The sequence below is a fragment of the Scardinius erythrophthalmus genome, assembly GCF_964197995.2.
Source record: "Scardinius erythrophthalmus genome assembly, chromosome: 1".
NCBI classification, from domain to species: Eukaryota; Metazoa; Chordata; class Actinopteri; order Cypriniformes; family Leuciscidae; genus Scardinius; species Scardinius erythrophthalmus.
In genome coordinates, this window is record NC_138221.1 from 41,604,501 (window position 1) to 41,628,300 (window position 23,800).

General features: G+C 40.2%; 1 protein-coding gene across 5 annotated transcripts in view; it reads left to right on the forward strand.

Annotated features, from left to right (window-relative positions):
- caskin1 (CASK interacting protein 1) overlaps window positions 1-23,211 on the forward strand; it is a 96,716-nt gene extending 73,505 nt beyond the window's left edge. Inside the window, exons 5-23 of one of the 5 annotated variants that reach the window (XM_081378215.1) lie at window positions 2,926-3,021; window positions 3,132-3,262; window positions 8,834-8,942; window positions 9,468-9,576; window positions 9,718-9,812; window positions 10,871-11,018; window positions 12,375-12,605; window positions 12,886-12,912; window positions 14,383-14,487; window positions 14,972-15,087; window positions 15,904-16,003; window positions 16,277-16,380; window positions 17,591-17,701; window positions 18,621-18,722; window positions 19,070-19,208; window positions 19,340-20,535; window positions 20,640-21,423; window positions 21,533-22,064; window positions 22,677-23,211. In XM_081378215.1, coding sequence (XP_081234341.1) covers window positions 2,926-3,021; window positions 3,132-3,262; window positions 8,834-8,942; window positions 9,468-9,576; window positions 9,718-9,812; window positions 10,871-11,018; window positions 12,375-12,605; window positions 12,886-12,912; window positions 14,383-14,487; window positions 14,972-15,087; window positions 15,904-16,003; window positions 16,277-16,380; window positions 17,591-17,701; window positions 18,621-18,722; window positions 19,070-19,208; window positions 19,340-20,535; window positions 20,640-21,423; window positions 21,533-22,064; window positions 22,677-22,773 — 4,332 coding nt within the window. In that variant the 3' untranslated portion in view covers window positions 22,774-23,211. The remainder of the gene's footprint in view (window positions 1-2,925; window positions 3,022-3,131; window positions 3,263-8,833; window positions 8,943-9,467; window positions 9,577-9,717; window positions 9,813-10,870; window positions 11,019-12,374; window positions 12,606-12,885; window positions 12,913-14,382; window positions 14,488-14,971; window positions 15,088-15,903; window positions 16,004-16,276; window positions 16,381-17,590; window positions 17,702-18,620; window positions 18,723-19,069; window positions 19,209-19,339; window positions 20,536-20,639; window positions 21,424-21,532; window positions 22,065-22,676) is intronic. The other 4 variants (XM_081378217.1, XM_081378216.1, XM_081378218.1 and 1 more) reach the window with 4 other exon arrangements.
- The last annotated feature ends 589 nt before the right edge of the window (window positions 23,212-23,800 follow it).

Genomic DNA, 23,800 nt, shown 5'->3' on the forward strand with positions numbered 1-23,800 from the left:
AACTCTTTGAAGCGTCAAAGTGGTAGTTGCGCAGCTGTCAATAGGGGGACAGAAAGCTCTCAGTTTAATAAAATAAATCTTTATTTGTGTTCCGAACATGAACATAATTCTTACAGGTTTGGAAAGACAGAATTTTCAACATGGGGTGAACTAACCCTTTAAGAAAGAAGTTAAGAAAGTTCTTAAGATACATTCTAAGTTGACTGTCACAGAATGGAAAGCACAGGATTGTGGGATATCAAAGGCAGCGAAGGATACATCTATGCTGCCTTCAAATATCAATCAGATGAAGGTATCTTAGGAGACAGGAAGTGAAGCTAACTTTGTATTCGGACGTGCCTTGATGCCCTCCTTCCGTGTAATGCAGCATTTTTAAGTTTTCGAACACAGCCAATGACGATGTTAACAAAAATAACCGAAATAACCATATATGGAGCTGACAACGCCTAGTTTTACTATGCATATCGTCATATTCATATGCATATTCATCCACGTGATACCATGTTTAGCGGTACAAGACAGTAGGAAAATATGAGATACGGATGTGCCGTCACATTACATTGCTAAAAATCATTTAGTAGCCTAGCCTTGCCTTATATTTGAATACATAAATCAAAATAGTATAAAATACATTTCAGAGAAAGTTTTTCTCAATCTTGTCCTCTGGCCAAATAGTATTTTGAATTGCTTTATATTTTTAATGGAAACAGATAGGCCTTATTGTGCATTATTGATCATTATTTGCACGAAAATATTTTCTCAGACCACGAGTTCTGCTATTATCATGCGCTAAGCAATCCTCGCTGTAGTTAAAACATTAAAACACAGCGTGCCACAGGAAAAGTGTTCAAAAGCATCACATCCACTACAAATATTTCTATTTATTAGAATATAATTTTTTTTGTAACTTAATGATTTCATGTAATTTAAGTACTTAACTCAAGAATGGCATATTTAACCTAAATGTGTATATCAGATGTAAAACATAGTTTAAATCATTATTTTATTTATTTAAACTGTTATTATGAACATGCACTGTATTTATGAGTAGGACTCACAATGAAGATTTAAAGTGGTTTTCCTTCATCTGCCGTCAGTCCCTCAGCTCACCATCAGTGTCGCCAAACTGCTCCGTCTCCAAAATGTTCGTACGCATGGGTCAGAGTTTGCGTGCAGGTGCACAAATTTTCCCGTCAAGTTTGTTATTATAAATCACAACTTATGCGTTGGAAGTGGCGTATGCCTCTTTCAGGGCCTGTTTTGTGCGTACGCACCGCTTATAAATGAGGCCCCTGATGTCTGTGGACTTTCATTATGATGCTCACAAACACACAAATCAGTTGTTTGGCAAATGGTACCTTTAGTAAATAAATTTGTTGTACCAGCAATATCTCCAATTTTTTTTTTCCTTCAAAATACAGTCGAAATTTCAAATGTGATAATGATTAGCATATGTCAGCCGTTGCACAAGAGAATACCTGATTTTAAAGAATATTCTTTTCAGGAATTTGAATTCTTCTTAAATGTTGTCTTAAGAACAATCTTAAGGAAAAAGATGAGAACATTCTTAAGAACATTTTTTGGGAATATTCTTGTTTTTAAAAGTAAAAAAGCAGTTAAGAAGAATTTTATTCTTAAGAAAGTTTCATGAACCCAGCCCCTGATGAGTAAATGCTTTGAAGCGAGATCATCCCACACACACACACACACACATGCATGTAATAAAGCGCACATGCCTTCACCTCTTTCTCTGTCAGAGTTTCTACCGCTTAGTGAAGAGGCAGTTTCAGTAGATAGTGTGGCTATTATTCTATGACACTGTGCGTTTTGGTTACGTGATGATCCTGGTTCCAGTGGCCTTAATCCATGCACAGCTTTTTTTATCACCAAACACCATAATAGTCTATATTTCAGCATAAAAAGTACAGCTAGCCAAATTGAAGAAAAATTAAAAGGATTCAGATCGCATTATAATCAAAGAAGCTGTCTCTGAATCTCTTATTTACATTGCACCTACACATTTTTACAATGAGACGAACGTGCAGTACTCAGCACTGAACAAAAAAAAAGCTGGAGCAGTGAGTGGATTCTGACTAACTTAAACACCTCTGATTGGCCACTGTGCTCAAGAGATCAACGGAAATGTCTGGGATTGGCTGCATTGCTCAACGCTGCTAAAACACTTTGTAAATAGAAACATTTAATGTTCTCCAGAGCGCAAACACAAATACACACTGGAGCGTTCGCCAAATATGTTTTGCAAATATGATATTATTACAGTATCAACTAAGGGTGCTCTTGCTTTCGTTTAATAGTGCTTAGCACCCCTGTAGAACCATGCTATGCAGTGTTCTAAAACAGGTTTTAATTCTGGCATGTTAAATCAGAGTTTAATTTTTTGTTTTGTTGTGTATGAGCGCATCCCGATTAGGAAAAACATCCTCTAACCCCAACCAGCTTTTTTTCACAAATCTCACCCTGGGGATGCACAATAAAATCCTGGTATTAGTAATCCGTTAATGACTTTCATGTTATGATTGATAACCTACAAAAAAATTCTATATTATATTGTCTAAAATAACAAAATAAATAATAAAAAATTAAACAATATAAATATAATAAATATAAATAATTAAAATAAATATATTTTATTTACTCAAGAAATAAAATATATATTTTTAAATATCAATATTTATTTATTTATTATTTATTTAAATACAGCTCACTGGATATATATTTTAAGATTAACTGATTCTTGAGCTAAATGTAAAAATAGGTGGAATAACATGTTTTTAGAAATATTCTATAACATATATATATATATATATATATATATTAATATTTTACTATATTAAAATGAAATACTATGACAATATCAGCTATGGTAGTGATATATGCAACTAACAGCTGGTTACCTGTCCACAGTCTGAGATGCTTCTGCAGCACCAGTCGAACCCCTGCATAATGGACAATGCTGGGAAGACACCACTGGACCTGGCTTGTGAATTCGGCCGTGTTGGGGTGAGTCACACGCTGCTTTTTTTTGGTACTGTCAAATTACTTGTATATCTTTTTGTTTCTGTCTGTAATTGGCTTTTGTGTGTGTGTATGGTCTTCTGTTTGTCCTGCAGGTGGTCCAGCTGCTGCTGAGCAGTAACATGTGTGCAGCTCTGTTGGAGCCCAAACCCGGAGACTCGACTGATCCCAACGGCACCAGCCCACTGCATCTCGCTGCCAAAAACGGACACATCGACATCATCAGGTGAGCTCTCTGAGCCCCAAGACTCGGATGGAAAGACAGTTTGCGTGGCTTGAATGCTTTTCTAAGAATAGAAGTCACACCTCCGGTCCGCCATTCTAGATCTCAGGCTGTCTGTGCCGGGTCGATGTTGCACCTTTGTTTACCAGACACTGAAAGTAAATCAGGTCACCTTTTCTAGCCACTAAAACATCTTGGGATAAGAAATCTTGGTGACGCTTTACAATCATTTTTTTTTGTTAACATTAGTTGCTGCGTTAGGTGTCATGAATTAACAATAAGCAAAAGATTTGTTTACACTTTATTTTAAGGTGACATTGTATTTACTCAAATAAGAACTGATGGTGTCCTTGTTACATATGTTATATGTAATTACCATAGTAATAACACTACATTATGCATAATTACATGCAACTAACCCTCAACTAAACACTAATCCTACCCTAACCCTATAGTATAAGTACATGTAGTTAATTAATATTACTCAGTACTTAAATATATAATTACACTGGAACAATGACACCTTAAAATAAAGTGTAACCGAACTGATTAATATTAATTAACTACATGTACTTACTATAGAGTTACGGTTAGGGTTTGATTTAGGGTTGTTACTTGTAACTGTGCATAATTTACTGTTATTACTATAGTAAGTACATGTAGAAACATGTAACTACGTCACCCTAAAGTAAAGTTTTACCAAAGATTTTCACATTATTTGTTAATCTAGGTTAATTTTTAACTAATTTAATTTGTATATTATTATTATTATTACTAATAATAATAATTATGCAGTTATTCAATAATTAGTGTTCATTCATAATACATTCATTATTGTTAATTTCTATAACTTGAAATGTTAAAAATGTACAGGTAGAATATAAGGTAGTATAAAGTAGAAATTAGAATTTACATTTGATGCTCTGCAAGGAACGGGTCATATCCAACACGTACTGAAATTCTTTAACAGAAGCAGTGCATGTTTTTCATTAGAGAGTCAGAAGCTGCTGGCGGGATTTGCGCCTCATATATTACGGGCGAATATACATCACACATAGGAATTTCTCGTAACGCATCTGTAAACCTGTTGTTTGTGTGAAAGGAAATTTTACAGCCCACAGCAGCACGGCGTAAGAAACGATCCAGATTCTCTTCAACACCCAGAAGGAGGCTTTCAATTTCAGATATTGTGTGTGTATTGATTAAAACCTGCAGCAGTTCTGGGATGAGACAGGAAAGTTTGAGTGAAATTAAGAAATAACACTTGAATCATTTATCATTGTGAGGAGAAAAACTAAATTATGTCCTGTTTGTGAATTCACGTTTATATTTGTTTTCTTATAAGGCAGGCGACTGTTTACGTCCTCAATAAGAGTTTACATATGCTGTCACAATCAAGGTTTTTATATAGTTGAGCTACAGTCTTCATCTGTCAAGCCTACATGTCATAATACTTAACTGAATTTTGAAAAGATTAAAAACACGTTGCACGCCACTTATGTCTTTCAGAGTGTGCACACAACTGTAAGGCCAGTTGATAAAGCCTGCATGTAACCAGACTGGTTACATTTACATGCTTTTATACAAAGCAACTTGCATTGCATTCAAACTGTTCATCTTTTCAGTTCTTTTCAGTTCAACGCCATGACCTTGGCGTTGCTAGCGCCTCTGCTGTTTGAGCGACATGAGCAGTAAGACTAAAGCTTTTGCATGAAATTTTAAAAAGATGATTTATTGCTATAGACTGAAATTGAACTTTTAAAATGGTGTACATTTTTGAATTCATGTAAATGCACTTAGGGGCCTTTCTCATGTGTTTTTGAGTTGAAAAAACTGTATGACGCTGGGCAGTGGAATGAAAGAAAAGTAAGGTATGTTTTTGAAAGGTTGTTCTTCAACTTGAACGCCACGTTTTTAGAACGCATATCATCCACGAGATGCTGCAAAAGACAAGATCAGAATGATCAAATATGTCTGCCTGGTGTATGTTTATGCTGAAAAACATTGGAAAATCAGCGCAGTGGAATGTAAAAATGTGCTTGTATTATATTGTTGATTGCAGTGTTATTTGCTTAAATGTTGAGATGAATCGCAACAAAGGATTTTAAGAAATTAACTGTCCTATTTTTATGCAATTTTGCATCACATGTAAATTTATCTTGTTAAGGAAAGCAAGACAAAAATACTGATTTAAAAAAGAGAATTTGTATTGTCCTTTGAATCACTCTGCATTTTATCTGAACCAACACTTTTCATTTTAAGAGCAAAGCATAAACACAATCAAAACATTGTAACATGTACTGGAGCTCTGGGATGGAAAAGTAGATGGGGGAGGGAAAAGCCTGCATTATATTAATGGAAGTTGACTTCATGATCCATTGGTGTGATGTGACGCTGGGACACACTGTGTGTGTTTGAGCATTAATGGATCCATGTGCTTGATGAAGTTCGAGTGCAAACAGACACTGATGCTAATGAGCAAAAAATTAGCATGTGATGATGATGCAAGCAGCGTGTGCAGGTCAGAAGCGCTGGATTTACTGCCGCTTAACAGTCAGTCACCCAACATGTAATGCAACATCCATCATGCTCAACAAAGCCATTTCTGCACCCCTGGAAACAAACGGAATTGTAAAACCAGTAATTCCCCAAGCCATTGTTTGGACGAAGGAGTCCAGTTGTCCATACTCTGAACTACACTATTCTGGGGGCAAAAAAATATATTTTTCCATTGATGGCCCTTGAGTGTAAAAGTGTAATAGGCTGTAATAAACACTACACCAGAGTTATGAAATACATAATTACATATTGTCTGAAATATATATTTTTTATATAAAAATATTTTATTTTAGCCACTGCTTTACTGAGTATTTTAAAAAAAAACACAACTTCATGTTTTATCTCACAATTCATTTTCACGCCGTTGATCTTTGTGAGCGTGTTTTGTGAGATCTGAGCATTATCAGAACTGGCCTGGAGCTCAGAAAGCTAATTAGAGAAACTCTTTAATGAGCTATAAGCCAAAGGTCCTCATGCAACTATTTACATTGAATGAGAAATCCATTGCTCCAGATCTCGGCTCATCCATGCATTTCATGCATCGACATACAAGCCCAAGTGAGTTAGAAACTGGACAAGTGGTGTCCTCAGCATTAGCTGCCGTATCTGTGCAAAACCAGCTGCACCTGCTTGTGATGAAGGGCATCTTTCCTTCTTTCCACTGGGAACATGAGCATGGTTGAGGGTGCACGTAGCCAGCTGTATTCCTAAGGGTGTGCCAGGCCCCATCCACTCCCTAATACAACACACTGCCATCCATCATTGTGACAGCCAGACCTCCTCCATGATCAGACAGAGATGAGAGGAAGATCAGAGGTGTTCTGCGCTATCCTGCCTTTGTACCAATTTACATGGTACAAAGGCAGGACAGCGCAGAACACCTCTGATCAACACTGCACGTCAGACATTTTGTTGGACAACAGTCAGACTAACACATTATCACAATGCATCATAAACCCAAATGTTCCATATACAGTATGATTGATTTTTATTAAACAAATTTTAGTCTTACTTTTCCTTTTTCTCCAGTGGCTTTTAAATGTAAAATCTCTGGTTGTGATTATGATGAACAATTTCAGTCTCAAGCCCTGAGGAACTGTCAGAACTATCAGTGCAGTTGTCAATAAGGATCAGGACTTTGTGTCAATACAGATGTCAGCATGTGACTGTTTGTCATTGTATATTCGCTCGATGGTGTTTTAAGCCCCCAATGGCTCCTTAGAGGCAGCTAACCCTACCCTCAACCTTTTAGATTTCATATAGGGGCTATGAACTCTCACAGAACGCAATTTTCCATTCCACTGCTCTACTTTTCCATTGTTTTTCAATGTAAACGCATTAGACTGATGTCTTTAACCGTTGCGCTCGGGTCTCGCGTCTTTTGCAGCATCTCGCGCATGATACCGCTTTCTAAAAATGCAGCGCTCGAGTTAAATTCAGTGTCTTCAGTGTCACATGATTCTTCAGAATTCATTCTAATATGATGATTTGCTGCTCAGGAAACATTTATTATTATTATTATCAGTGTTGTGCTGCTTAATATTTTTGTGGAAACTGTGATACTCTACCATTCAAAAGTTTGGGGTAAGTAACAAACAAACTATGAATTGACAAGCTATTCGACTTGGTCAGTGCATCTTAAAGGAACATCTCCATGTGATGGTCAGGTCTATCACTGCGCATTGACACTCATCATTAATTAGCCTGCCTGAATTGCAAGTGTTGCAGTGCCACACATTGTGCCCACACAGCACCCACACCTCCCTCTCTCACCAATCCAGCACGAGTCCAGCTCTGATCAGCCTGGAGCTAATTATAGGCCATGTGAATGTGCAGGTTACAGCAACAGTGTGGGCTATCGCAAGGCTGTTAATTACATCATTAATCCAGTAACCCTAGAGGCCGTACGCATTGGCCGACCCTAAACAGATGGATGAAGTGAGGGAAAATATGAAAGCAGGCTTCATTTGTTGTTCATATCTGTGAAAGAAATGGATCATGGCACCTCTAACCAAAGCCGTTACCTTCATATTAAAACGCTGTCTCCTAAACTTAATGTCATGTACCTGTGTTAACGCTCTCATACCTTTAATTAAATGTGTGGCCATTTGCCCACTAGCAGAAACTATGGTTTCCAGTGTGGGCCCATGCTACTGTAAGTGATGGATGGCTCAGCACATAGTCAGACCAATGTGTGCTCACCCAGCCAGTCAACATGCTTTTTAATCTCCTTTGTTTTCCAAGAGGGGTCGAGCACGAGAGGGCATTATGCGAAGCTAAAAAGGGTCATTTTGGTAGCTAATTATAGGGCAGGTGTCTGACACCGCGCCAGGGCCAAGTTCTCTGCTCTCACCCTGTTTCCCATCCTCCTCTCTGAAGCCATGACTCAGGCCACCTGTGTTTGCTGATGTCCCGCTGCCGTAATTTAATTTACTCTAGTGTCAGAAGGTCATGCTCTATTTAATAGAGGTTCTTCAGGAGGCTGATTTGTTTTTTTGGGGGGAGCAATTTGCAGTGCTTACAAGTTTAATATAATTACATGGCTCTCTGGAATACTTGATTGGTCAAAGGTGGCATTCTGCTGTCAAATATTTTATATAGTGATAACTAAACTGTATATTCTGCTCAGCAACCAATCTCATACACCGCCTCTCTTATTACTCTGTGGTTTCTTTTACTCGCATAATAATATCATTTAAGAACTGTGTAAAATAACATTTTAATAACTAATTCATGACTATTTATTTATTTTGTAAGTAGCTGTATAAGCAGGCTAATGTACAGTACAGCCAGCTGGTTATGATTGCATAATAAACCTCATCAGGAAGATGATCACTGATGTCTGTAATGACTTTATATTATCCCTAACATAAGTGCTGGTAACATGAGAACAATAATAACAAGCTTAAAATGAAAATCTAGGCATGAATTCTGGTCTCGGATGTGTGCAGTTTGATCACAGTGGTTTTCAGTGGTTGTGTCAGACTAGTTACTAATTTGATCCACTCTCAATAGACTGCTGATCCAGGCGGGCATCGATATCAACAGGCAGACCAAAGCGGGCACTGCCCTCCACGAGGCTGCACTGTGTGGGAAGACTGACGTAGTGCGCCTCCTGCTGGATGTAAGTAGAAAGAGATAGAGAAACTTTATTGATCCCTGAAGGGAATTTAGTGCACAATAGCAGCCTAATAAAATACCATCACTAATTTATAGTTGTCAGTAAGCACCAATGTTAATTTACTGATGGATTTACCCACACCGTTTGTGATAACATTGATTTGTAATAAAGTATTAATAGTATACCTGACTGTTATACCTCAGTTACATAATTGTCTTAATCCAACTCTGGTTCGTTTGTATGATATGGTGGTTTCCTGCAGATTTGGCCTGTTAGGTGGTCTATTTTTTTAAACTAGTCCACCACCTGAAAAGGTTGGATATCCACTGCCCTATCCCAACACTATACATTGAATTACTTTGAATAGTGAATTGGCTAGAGTGGCTAGAGTTTTTAGTCTTATATACCCTCTTATCTAAATGGTAAGTAAAAAGATCAAACTTTTATGAACATTGAGAAACATTTCTACCATGTTAGTCAATTGGATCCCAAGCATTATCTAATATTGCTTTAACCTTCTCCCTACAGAGTGGCATCAATGCAGCAGTGAGAAACACATTCAGCCAGACAGCGCTGGATATCGTCTATCAGTTCACTGCTACACAGGCCAGCCGGGAAATCAAGCAGATGCTACGAGGTAAGAAAACGGGATGGCAATAAAACCGAAGATTTTTTTTTTTTTTAAATATACATCACATATGTATTCATGTAGCCTATATATGTTTATTAGTGATGTGTAGTAGATTATGCAGTTTTATGTCTGGTTATCTCTGTGCAGATGCCTCAGCAGCCTTGCAGGTCAGGGCCCTGAAGGACTACTGCAACAATTACGACCTGACAAGCCTCAACATAAAGGCTGGAGACGTTATCACGGTAAGACTTTCTCTAAATCAATTCAGAACCTTTGAAAACAGTTCATTTAAACAGTTTGTTTTACTCTCATGTATTATATAAATTTCAATCAGTGTTAAATATGCTGACTATTTTAAAAATTCACAATGTTTGCTTTAATTTTGGTTTACATTATAAATTCCACATTAATCTTTTGTAATCATAGTAGTTAGTTCAGTGTACGTTCAGAATTTCTCAACAGAGGGCACTGTTGCCTGTGTTTTTCCTCAGACTGTCAAAAATAATTTAGACACACATCAGCTCCTTCCCAGAGAAAATATATCTTTTTTTGCTCTATATACAGTATATTTGGAATGATCTAATTTCCTTTACCTCAGAAATTATCCAGGGTTCAGTGCAAAGTTTTGAAGTCACAGAAATCACAGAACTGCCCCAAATATTTAAATGTCTTACCTATACTATCATTTATCGACATACTATCGTTTTATTCTAGGCCTGTTTAGTTAAGTTTTTATATGGTTTGAAAAATGCCCTCACAAAGATAAAACATAAAATAAATAAATAAATTGAAAAACAATTCCAAATATTGCCATATACATGATATATACACAACTAAAATTATTTTAAAGAAATTCAAACTTCAGCATGGACACATTAAATTGATAAAAAGTGACTGTTAAAAAAGATTTCTATTTTAGTAGAAATTTTAATGGAAATTCAAAGTCAAATTCAAATAGAAAACAGTTATTTTAAATTGTAATCATATTTTACAATATTACTTTTACTGTGTCTTTGATTAAAGAAATGCAGCCTTGGTGAGAATAAGAGACTTCTTTCAAAAACATCTTACCGACTTCAAACTTTTGAACGGTATAGTGTATAAAATAATTTACATTAAAATAATTTCTGCCACTGGTTAATGCTGCCTCATAAACATAAGACTTTAAATTAATTCATTTAATTTTGACATTACAAAGTATTAAAAGTGCCCAGACAATGCATATTGCCATTATAGATGATGGATGATTCTCAAGCCCTGATGATGGATGATGGATGAATTATGATTCATTACTCTGTAGGTTCTGGAGCAACATTCAGATGGGAGGTGGAAGGGCTGCATCCATGATAACCGCACAGGGAATGACAGAGTGGGCTACTTCCCCTCCAGCATAGTGGAGGTGATCAGTAAGAGGCCTGGGGCTGTGGGTAAGAGACGACAACGGGCGGGTCAGTGCTGCCTCTCACACTCACAGATGCATAAGTGATGCTGCTGAACTCGCATGACCCTGATTCTGTTTACAGCCAGCTGTTCATGATGCTCATGTGCACTGGATTGAGAGCCAGACAGGGCCATCTGCTTTTGTGGCAACAAAAACAGGGCAAATGTAGAGCTCTTTTCTCATCTCGTAATGTTGTAGTTCATGCTGTCAGGGAAAAAAAAGCTGGTCATTAATAGAACCTTAAAAATAGTGGCCTTGCCTCTATCCATCCATTGACAGAACAGCAGATCTGAGTTGGATTTTCACAAAACTCTTACCCACTTACTTCGACACTCAAACATTGGTCAGTGTTGCGCTCATTATATAGCAAATAACAGTCCATTTTTTTTCACTGTTATTTTTTCATTGATGGAACATACAGTGTCACCAGAGAAATATTAGTGTGGGGTACATCTAGATCTTAGTTCACGTTGGCCAATAAGTACCTCTTCATCCGTGCTGGAGAACGGATGAGAGAAGAGAGGAGAAGAGACGAGACGAGACACCTGATATTACATAGATATTTAGATTGTCACTCATTGGAAGAATCATTGGGCAACAGAACACTCTTTTGTGCACTCATCCAGATGCATATGATCCATCCAGTGCGCGGTCCGGTTGATATCTCAGCAGGGGTCTAATCTGTGTGTTCATTGTGTCTCATGCTTCACTAAGTATTCATGTCTGTGTCTCTGCATCTGCTGCTCGGTCTTCTCCACTCCATCACATTTTTGTGCGCTTTTTAGAACTCCATTTTTACTAAAATTGCAGTTTTTATGAAAAAAAAAAACATTGTTGATAGGAATGTAATTAGTGAAGGAGGACAACTATCTCAAACAAGCCCTGCTGTGCTCATAGCGAACATAAATGGTCAAATTACACACTCGCACACCCACCCTCCCACACACAGACTTACTGAAAAGAGTCACGCTTACTAAACTTCTCATTTGAGAGGGTAGCTCTACAGTGTTTCTCCTCAGGCACTTACAGAGACAAGTATTTGTATTTTACTACAAGCACCAGCTCATTTCATTTCACTAACCTTGCATTTCCACACATCAACTCTATTTCAAATATATGTATATTATAAAAATATCATTCATCCTTGAAGATATAGTTATAGCCATTTCACTCCATTCTCACACTAAACAGCTCGAAGTGAAAAACAAGCGTTTTCTTCCTTTTAATTTGTCTTTTATGGTTTTTCCGTTTTGAATTTTGTGATTGGTTGTGATTTTTGTGTTGGGTTAATTTGCTTTCCCTCTCTTATGTGTAATTGTTTTGTTTGTTGTGGTGGTGGTGGTTGCTGTGTTGTCGTATCTAGGTTCATGGAGTACAGTCACTTGTACCCAACAGTATCAAAAGATACAACTCTGTGCGCCGGTGTGCGGCCCCGTGTCGCCCGCCGTTGCCATGGTGAATGGGGACTCGTATCATGAGATTCATATCCTGCCGCCTCCTCCACCTCCGCCACCACATTCCCATCTGCCACTTTTCACTTCCTTTGGCTATAACAGGTCCCCAAACACCTCAGGAGAGCCGCACAGTGGACAAGGTACAGATCCCCTAATCTGTCTCCACTGTATTATTATTATTATTATTTATTATTATTGTTGTTATTATTATTCACAAAGCTTTAAGGAATGTGTTAAATTACAGTATTTTTCATTTAAATAGTCTGAATACAAACAATGATCAATTAGTTCCACTAATTCCTTAAAGTTTTCTGAAATTATTTTCCTGAAAATTATTATTTCTGAACTTTACATTTAATTTAAAATTAAACTCATTTAATTTTATTTTCTGACATTATTTTGGTTGTTGATTTTTTTTAGAGGCCAAGAATGATCAAGATTTGGCTAGTAAGTTCTTTTAACCAGCACAAAAGAGGTTCATGGGCCTCTCTTTGTTGAAGCTGTTATCTCTCCTCTTTTACCCCTAAATTTTCCCTGATCTTGGTGCTATATTTTCCCTCTCTGTGATGACCACACTTTGGATTCGCTCCACTGCCCCTTTCAACCGTTCACTCGTACACGTGACCAGTAGGGAATGCGCAGCCAGCCTCTCACCCCTCCATACCTGCATCTCTGCACAGCCATTTGTCTGTCACTGAACATCTGTCTGTTTCAACTCTCCTTCGTCTCAACTCTACTGATCTGTCCATTCATACTAACTCTGATCCTTTCAGTGATGTGTATCAAACAAAACTTTGATATTGGTACGGAGCATGAAGATATTCTTATGTTCTCTGGATTACCGTAAATTGTCTGTTTTAGTTGTAAATGATCAGTAATAATCAGGCCCACATGGAATCTGTGCCCAGCAGAATTTAAATGGTGGACATGGCAAAATATTTTGACTAATGTATTTTATTTCCTGCTCACTTCCTGTAAAATGTTGAAATCCATTCTGAAGAATTATGCTGATTTTCTCTTAAAAACAGCAAAACAAATCTGCACATTCTGTCTGGGCCTGGGAATCGTAAAACAAACATAAAGGGACAGTTAAAATTCTGTCATAATTTACTCACCATTATGTTGTTCCAGTTTTTTCTTCTGTGGAACATTAAAAAAATATGTAAGTAAAAAAAATGAAAGTCAGTGGAGTCCAAAACAACTCGTTTATTGTATGGACAAAAACAGTTTTTGTGTTCACAAAAGAAAATCACACAGTTTTGTAACAGGGGGCTGAAAAAATTATGGCAGAATTTTCATCTTTAGGTGAATTATTCCTTTAACAACATAATAGTCTGGTGAGACTGTCTCTCTTCAGTGATTAGAGACCATTGCCATAAGATGTTATTGCATTTATTTGTATTTAAACACATTTATGTACACTTGTGGTTTGATGTCTTTGGAGTCCCTAATGAACTATGCTCCTGTAATGCACTGCAACTCCTCTTATTGTTAAACCTTTTTACATATATAATCATATATCTCTGTATATATTATATATGTTTTACTTATGTGTATGTGTAAATCAAGGCATATATATATGTATATACACATATATACAGTACATGTTTCTTCTTATATATTTCATGTACCTCTGTATATAAATGTTCATATATATTTGTGTTAGATATACAGTATATATATATGCGTGATTGCCTTGTGTGTGTGTGTGTGTGTGTGTGTGTGTGTGTGTGTGTGTGTGTGTGTGTGTGTGTGTGTGTGTGTTTGAAAGAGAGAGAATGAGGTTTGTGGTCAAACAGACTGCTAAAGCACATACATATAGTTAAGATTTCCTCTTGCCTGACCTGTCCAGAAAACCTCTGATCCCGGGCAGGTGGCCAAGCCAGGGCGCAGTTAATGGTGGTTTCTGTGTTAAAGGTTCTCGCGGCTCAGACTCCAGTCCACATGGCTCACCCACCCCAGCCGGTGGTCCCCAGGGCGGCAGCAGCGAAGAGATCTGGGTGCTGCGCAAGCCTGTGGCAGGTAACAGCAGGACTGCCCCTTCCTCGTCCTCCTCTTCCTCTTCTCTCATGACTCCTCCTACTTTGCCACGCTCCTGGTGCAGCTGCTGTACGCCTGACCTCAGAAACCTCCTCAGTTGCAGGCCTGTAGGCGCATCGAAAGGCTCTCATTCGTTCTGTTACAGTAACATCCGTGGAATCGTTCCCTCAAGAGCACACGTAGAGACAATCCACAGATGTGTCTGTAGCCCTGTGGCAAACTGCATTTTCAATGAATGCAGTGTGGGCTTGAGTGTGTTTGTATTAGTGACTATGCTAACATGTCTTGTGTCCATCAATCACCTGGTCTTTCACCATTGTTATGTAAGTCTCTGTCATCCCGTGTATCAGATCAGTGCATTGCAGAGGGGGAGTTCATAGTGGTGTGATTGGAGCAAACGTGATGGTATGGTCCAATGGGGCTGACTGTGTTTGTGTATGTGTTTGCTGGGGGCTTGTTGTTCCAGGTGGAGACCGCAGCAGTGTGGGCAGTTCAGGGAGTGTGGCCAGTGCCCGATCTTCTGGTAGTGGACAAAGCGCAGGCAGCAGCAATATCCTTCACGCACAGGCGGAGGGAGTTAAGGTGAGCTATCTGACATGCAAAGTGACTCAACTTCAATTGTGGTTTGAGAAGATACCTGAAAGAACTGTCTTATTTGTTGTTTGTCATTCATTTTAAAGGCCTCTTATCTATTGCCAGTATTACTAGATTTATTACAATCTCTGGAAAAAAAAAAACAGGTCATAACATCCTAAGATGAACAGCCTTGTCAAGTTTAGTTGTGTTTTGGAATTTTACCAGCTCAGCCAAGGTCATCTACAAGCCCTAACCAGCCCAAGATGATCTACAAGGCCAACCTTGAGCCCATTTCCTGGTAGTCCACCTGAACCAGCTTGAATGGATTACAAAAACATAAATAATGAACTTCAGCTCCAGCTAGAAAACATTTAAAACCAGCTAACATCAAGTCTTCCAGACCAAATAAGGTGGATCAAGATGATTTACAAGGTCGACCTTGACCCTTACAAGCTAGCAGTCCAACTAAACCTGCTTGGACCATCTAATCACCTTAAAAGACCTCCCAACTAACAAATCTACCAGCCCTAACCAGGTTGACCAAGATGGTTTATGAGGTCGACCTTAACCCCATTAGCTGGCAGTCCACCTAAATCAGCTTGGACCTTAACAATAAATAATCAGCTTTAACCAGCTACCTTGAGGAGATGGTTTTAGCTGAATTTTCCAGCAGGACCTTTAATACATCAGAGAAGAACCTGTTGCTCAGTCTCACAAAGCTTTGTTCTTCAATAAGGGGGTGCACTTGAGGTCCAATTTGCATACTCTGCATTGATATTTGTATGTTATTTCTTGATCTGATGAGCTTTGTTTATCCTGTAGCTTCTGGCCACGGTTTTGTCACAGTCTGCTAAAGCTAAAGAACACCTGCTGGAGCAGACAAAGTCTTTGGAACACCCTTCTCATGCTTCCAGCAACAAGGGTTAGTGGGAATTTCAAATGACTCTTCTGAAAAGATTTCATATGAGAGTATGTTGTCACAAAGAAGTCTCTCCATCCAAAATATTTTTTGTTTTTTGAACAAATTAGAGACTTGGCTCCTTTTTTTGTGCCAGATGGTTGCACTAATTGCTGTGGGTGGGAGCATCAAAAAGACATGATTGGCTAAAGGAGTAGTTAGTCAAAAAACATAACAGGGATTGGTTGTGTAATAGCAATGCTCCAATGTGTATGAATGATCTCATGGTCCTTCTAGGATCTTCCTCACGCAGTCAGAGTTTGTCAAGCTGTCCACTCCATGAGCAGCCGTATGGGGAGGCGGTGTCCCAGAGGAAAGGGGAGGCGTTGCCTGAGGGGAAGGTAAGGAGACTCCTACTCAAAACACACTGTCCTGTTACCTCTCCTCAAACAAGCATACACTCTCTCAGACACACACATACATATAGATGCACTGGCACTTCCAGGATGCTTTCCCAGCACTTCCTCTCACAGCTGGCCTCATCGGTATTACGCGCTCTCGGTTGTCGTCAGGACACGGTGAGTGGGCTTTTCCGCAGGCTTCCTTGCACGTTGTCTCAGCTTCAGGCTTCTATCAGCCGCTCTGTCTGATACTGCTGTCTAATATTGACAGCGATTCCTTTCACTGTGATCTTTTCTGATCATTCATTTCATTTTATTTGCTACATTTTAAAGTCCATTCCAAAATATTTTTTGCCTTATTTTCAGTAATTTTCACCTTTTGATTTCTTTTCAGAGAGTACCCAACAATGTAGACATGTGATTTAAATGTGGAGTGATATGGTAACTGGGGCAGGATTTAGTCTATCTATATTGAGACATAAAGAACAGTTATAGGGATAGCTATAGGGAAAATGAGATTATTACACTGATATTTTTTTAGACTATTTTTATTTTTTAACACAATACCAACAAAATATGACACAGTATAGGTATTATTTATCCTTTATCTCATTAAATGAGATTGTATGTTGCAAATTGGTAATGCATAACTGACCCTCGCCGTTTTTGATGTCATTTTTACACTCAGCTGATATCAGAAATTCCACCATTTAGTCATATAACAGAGAAATGTGGCTGCCATATCTTTCCCAGCAGGACTTTTGAGCTGCTGAGTAGAGCTGCTCCATGCTGGACTTGTGGACTAAGGGCCATCTGTTCAAAACAGCCCTATTTTCTCTGCTGCCCAACTCCCTTTTTGCCTCCCCTACACAGAGTTACAGTACATCCTCCTACGTCCAGGGAAGTGGCATTCAAAAGCAGAAACTGTATGAACCACTACTTTTTAAAAGCTGAACCCTTTGGTTCAGAAAGGAGAGTCCTTATTTGCTAAAGCTTTGTCCCCTGGAGCAAGAGCAGTAATACTGGACTAAGAGCAATAAGTCCAATTTAATACAAAAAAAGTAGGGTGGACTTTTTAATTATTTAGGAACTTATCAAATTTAGTGAAGCTGTGACATTGGTCATTGGCTCATTTGTTGGCCTGGGGTCTGGTCCATCTTCAGCCACGGGACCCAAACAGTGATAGACTACCACCTATCTTCTCTTCTAGAGCTCAGAGGCTGTTATCGAATGGCTGAGTGAATTTCAGCTGCAGGTCTACGCTCCAAACTTCATCAGCGCCGGCTATGACATTCCTACAATTAGCCGAATGACCCCAGAGGTAAGAGTTGTCCCCCCCCCCACACCTCCTTAAACCACCCTAAACTATTTACGTCACTCCCCTCTTCCCTAAATGTAACACTCACAGACCCACCCAAAGCACAGAAAAGAAGCAGTCAGAAAATAAAACCCGAATCAACCAACAAACTCTCCTTGGATTTTGAAGTGAAGTGGCTTGCAATGAGTCTGAACTGAAGCACATAAAGCCATGGGCATGGCTCACACAGGCTTTATGAGACTCGTGGCAAAGGATGGAAATATCTCACCCAGAAAACCCCCCAGACATTGTTGCTGTTGTGGTTATCAAATGTGTTTCCTATTATGTTATGTTGGTATCATGATGACCCACATAATAACTTAAGCATATGTACATGCTCTTGTGAGCTATGTGTTTATGTGCATATAATTAAAATTAAAGCATTTAATCACATGCTTTTTTCATTTGCAAATATTTTACTATTAATGGTAATTTCATGACTAAAACTACTAAAACTGAAATTAATATTCGAGCAATTAGAATTCCTGGAAGCAAACTCGTCGACCATACTTAATTACATTAAACCACTGCCTTCATGAGATTTACATATTATTATTGCTGAAAGCAGAATTAACAGGGGTATTTTGTTGAAACGCCATGGACATGCTCAATTAGGATATGTTTATATGATTATGTTTGGGGTACTCTGAAAAGGCTTCTTTTCCTCACTTGCTCCTCACTTGCTCCTGGTATTATTTTATTATTTTCCCTTTCCCATTTTTTTTCATCAGCTTCTATCATCTTTTTTGTGTATATGTAATGTAATGTTCATAGAATATGCGCCACTTGGTTTAGTGTGTATGTGTGTACAAAGGTCTTGGGGTTCTTGAATGTGCTTGGTTATGGATCTGATGGTTTCTGGGACTCCTATATGTATTTTCAGGATTTAACAGCTATTGGAGTAACCAAACCAGGACATCGAAAGAAGATGACCTCAGAGATAAATAAGCTCAGTGTTAACGAGTGGCTGCCTGACCAAAAACCGGTGAGTTTAACAAGTGCAGACACACACACAAACACACACACAACATTGGGTTTCCATGTTTTATGGGAACTTTCCATAGACGTAATGATTTTTATACAGTACCTGTACAATCTGTATAGATACCCTAACCCTAAACACAACCCTCACCAAAAAATGTCCTGCATTTGAACATTTTCAAAATAAATAGTTTAGGATGATTTAAAAGCTGTTTTTCTGATGGGGACCAAAAAATGTCCCCAAAAGATATAACATTTCTGGTATAACTATTTTGTCCCCACAATGTAGGAATACCTGAACATACACACGCATCCAGATGTAATTTGTTTTTATTTGTATTTAATCTGTAGGCGAATCTTGGAGAATGGTTATCCATGATTGGGTTGAGCCAATATCACCAAATTTTAGTCAAAAATGGCTACGAGAACATTGACTTTATCACTGACATTACATGGGAGGACCTTCAGGAGATTGGCATTACAAAACTTGGTAAGATAGACAGTGGACTGGGATCCATAATCTTTAAGTACTTCAAAATGATAACACGTGAAACTTCTCTTTTTTACCAAACTGCATTGGCCATGTTGGTTTACAGTACTTCTCTAACCAAATTTGCTTAGGACACCAGAAGAAGCTTATGCTTGCAGTGAAGAAGCTGGCAGAGATCCAGAAGGCCTCTGATGGTCGTAACGCATTGCGTAAAAAGCCCCCAGCCGCTCAGGAGGTGATGGCAATTGAGAGCCCACCCCATGACAGCGGAGAGTGTATGTCTCCTAAAATGAGCACTTTCCAGGACAGTGAACTGAGCGGGGAGTTACAGGCAGCTCTTAAACACCCTGCTGATGTGCAGGACGGCACAGAGGTGAGAACCAACAGTGGTCCGGGAGCACAGCACCGAGCCCGCAGTCTGCATGAGAACAGCATGAATAAGAGCCGAGACACAGAAGAGCCTAGCGGGCCACCCAGAAAGGAGGCACGTACCATGCGCCAGAGCAGCCAAGGAGGCCAGAGAAGTGTCTCATCGGCGCAGCCAAAACCACGTCAGTCTTATCCCCAAGGTGCAGGACCACCCTATACTCCACCACAAACACCCACCAAAATGAAGCCTCCCGCCTCACAAACGGTGAGCAACCCACCGGGTAAACCAAAACCTAGTCCTCAGCTGCTCCAGCAGACAGAGAAGCCCATGACACCTCGTGCTCACCCCCAATCCCCCACTCAAATGTCCCATCCACACCCAGCTGCCCAGCCTGTGGAAACCATGGAAGCTGCACCCCAAGGAGCTGCTGTCTCAGTGCCACTCCTGTGCCTGCCACCAGATGGAGACGAAGCTTGCGATGAGTATGGTCTGCCTAAGAAACGTGCCCACAGCCTGAATCGATATGCTGTGTCTGATGGTGAGCAGGAGCGCGACGAACTGAATGTGACAGATTCAGGAGGAAAGTATGCCACAGTACAGCACCGGGTGGGTCGCAGCAACTCAATGAAAGGGCAGGCAGAGAAGAATGTCAACCGAAGCCAGTCCTTTGCACTCAGGCAGAAGAAGAAAGGTCCTCCTCCACCTCCCCCTAAACGCTCTAGTTCGGCTATCTCAAGCTCCAGCAGTAATCTGGCTGAAGTGCCCAAGGAGACAAGCAGTGGACCTCTTTTGGATGTTCCCTATCAACTACAAAGACGTGCTAGTGACCTGGGTGGCACTGTAGACACAGGCAGTGCAGGAACTGTGAGGAGCATTGCAGCCATGTTGGAAATGTCCTCTATTGGTGGGGGTGCCAAGGGTCTTGCTTCACAGAAATCTGCAGGTCACTATCTGCAGGTAAGGTGATTGTCAGTACCCCCTTGGGATGATACTCAGCATTTTTCTTAAAACTAGCTAACTAGCTAAATCTGTCATAGTAAAACATGGTTGTTTCTCTACAGGTGGGTTCTGCTGGAACAAAGCAGCGTGATGCCATTGGACTGGATGGGGAAGTAGTGAACCGTCGCAGGACCATTAGTGGTCCTGTCACTGAGTTAGTAGCAGCTGCTAAGCGAGGACCAGAGCCAGTCCAGGATAGGCAACACACTGAACCTCAGCCAAGCTCTAGTGGGAGTTTAGCAGAGAACCTTCCGTTTGCTGAGGATGGAAACCTTACCATCAAACAAAGACCTAGACAGGGAAAGGATGAGGCTGAGAGGGGCCCAGAAATGTCATACTCTTTACCCCAGGAAGACCTTTCATGTGTGGATGCCACAGCCTCGCTGAAAAGGAGGGTCCAGAGCACCAAGCAGCAGCCAAATGGCACCAAGTTCCTGCTCACAGAGTCAAATACAGTTAAGCGCCGCCCCAAAAGCAAAGACAAAGATGCAGAGGAACAACAGGATGGGCAGATGCACGTACCATATGAGAATGGGACTGGCACCATTAAAAGACGCCCTGTGTCAGAGGTGACCGTTTCAGAGCAGCCCCGGCCACAGGAACATCCTGAGAACTCGCCCCGTCGGGACAGTCCAGACTTGGAAGGCCATGTCACTGAGAGTGCCCCTCGTAAGTCCGTCAAGCCTCCAGTGTCTCCCAAACCAGTTCTGGCCCAGCACATAAAGAAACAAGGACCACCAGCTGCCATCACCAAGAAAGCCCCATTTCCTGGACCAACTGGGGCACCTGGCAGCCCAGGTACTACACAGTGCGGGCCTTTCACTTGCCCTGTCTTTACACAATTATGTGAGTATCCCGTAAAGCCTTGTAACGTTTAAACCTTGTTGAATCAAAGTCCGCTCAGTCAGTCTCTCTTCCCGTCTCTCTTCCTATCTCTTTTCTCTTCTATTTACAGTCGAAGGAAAGAAAGTACCTCCTCCGATTTCACCAAAACCTACACCTCCTCCCACAGCTCCCAAACCATCCAAAAATGTTCTGCAGTCTTTAAATACGACACCTAATCCCACTCCCACACCCTCTCCAGCCAAGCAGACTGTCACCAGAATGGCCAGTACAGCTTCTGCCCAGACCAACCACCCTGTCAAGGCTACAACCCCACTAGCTTTGAGTGCGCAGACCCCACACACACCTCAGTCTCCTCACACCCCACACACACCTCAGTCTCCTCACACCCCACAGACACCTCAGACACCCCAAACCCCACAGACGCCCCAAACTCCCCCAACCCCTATCCCTACACCCCCACCTGTGAAGCCCCCTCGCTCCTCAATCAGTGGGGTATCCATGGACAGTTCAACTGGATCAGCATGTGTCGCAGGGGTAGTGACAGCAGATGCAATGCACCAGAAGATAGAGGAGACCAGTGCCTCACTGGCTGCGGCCCTGCTGGCAGTAGAAGAGAAGATCAAGGAGGATGGGCAAAAAGAGTGAGTGTCATGAAACATGCAAAAATTTTATGATGTCAGTGACATAATAGACTAATAGGAATCTAGTCTATGATGGCATCTAGTCTGAGGTTAATATTTCTTTTCAAGTAGTTACAAATATAATTCAAGTCCTTCAAATCAATTCAGCAGTTTTGAGTCTACATGTGTGGTTATTAAGAAACAGACTTCAAGCAGTTTTCCACCATCGTGCTGAATACAGCGAGTACCAGAATTCTATAGTAATTATTATTTATTTTTCTTTTCAAAACTGCCTGTAGCACGTTAGCCAATTTAAACATGAAAAAGCTGAACAGTTGAAGAGGCTTTATATTGGCAAGGCGCTGTGTATTGACGCAATCTATCATTGAGACACCCTGAGGAAACCACCTACCTTTAGTGACAGCGACACTAACTGATCAAATTCGATAACTAAAGGCAGATCTGGTCGTAGCTTTTGAATTTATTCTCTTTTAAATTCACCACTGGGGGTGTGTTGACCAAATAAATCTATTCAACCTTTGAATTTGCATGTCTTTTTTGACCCCACAACTATTGCTTGCAGCTACATTTTTTATTTTTAAAAGATATTTAAGTGTGTGTTTTGATTCACAGCTCAATGACTGAAAACAAGAGCACAGTGAGCATCCTAGACGACATCGGCAGCATGTTCGATGACCTGGCCGATCAGCTGGATGCCATGCTGGAGTGAAGAGCACAGCATGTGTCTCTGTGGCACAACCTCAGGACCCCGGGAGAGCACAAGGGCACAATGACCAACAACATACCCACCTACCCCTTTCTAGTCCTCTTCCCTTGCTCCTCTCACCCCCTATTCTCCTGCTCCTTCCCCATTGTCATGAAACACCCGTCTCTCCTCTCTCCCTCCGAGTTGGTTTTGCACAAACCCGAGTTGATGTACCTCAGAACTGGGCAGAAGGCCATCCAGGGCTTTAAACATCAAAGACAGAGCAGAGGGTGGAGAGGCAGAGGTTGGGTTTTAATACATAAAGCTCAACTCTCTGTCCATGGAATATCTCTATCTACCATGAGCAATGAGTAGTAAAATAATAATATGAAAACAATAATTGTATATGAAATAATAGTATGGTATGTGTACATTGTAAGCATGAGGAAAGTTTGTATCTATAAAGAAAAAAAATCTCATAGTGAGAGTCATGCATTAGTACAGTTATATATATATATATATATATATATAAATAAATATTTTATGTTTTTATTTCATGTTCAATGGTACATACAGTGTTGAAACATTAAGAAATCTATAAAGTTTGATGACAGATATGTGGATTTTTCTATGACTATAATGAAGTTTTAAAACAAAACAAAAAATAAGGCTGGCTTAAACATCTTGTATGTTTGGCTGTGCTCTGCTGAAGAGTATTGTGGGCTGTGTTGTTGAATGTAGTGACTGAAGTGGCTGTTTCACCCCCTGCTCTGTGCTTGCTCTGGGCTCCCGCTCTCTGCTGCTGCTGTGACCCTTTATGTTTCCATATACTTTTTGCCTGTGTGAACTCATACATTCCTGCTCCTGCACAGCCTTCTTCCTTCACCTTCCCTCTTTTTCATTGCCCTCATCATGTGCAGTGTCCTGTGTGCCTTAACGTGAGAGGTGACCTCAGTGCTGCTAACACACACAAGCAAACAGGTTCAAGCTGAGATAGGCCCGATGTCCATGTGAGTGGCATTGCCTTGTGGGAAGGGAGGGGCCTGTGTGC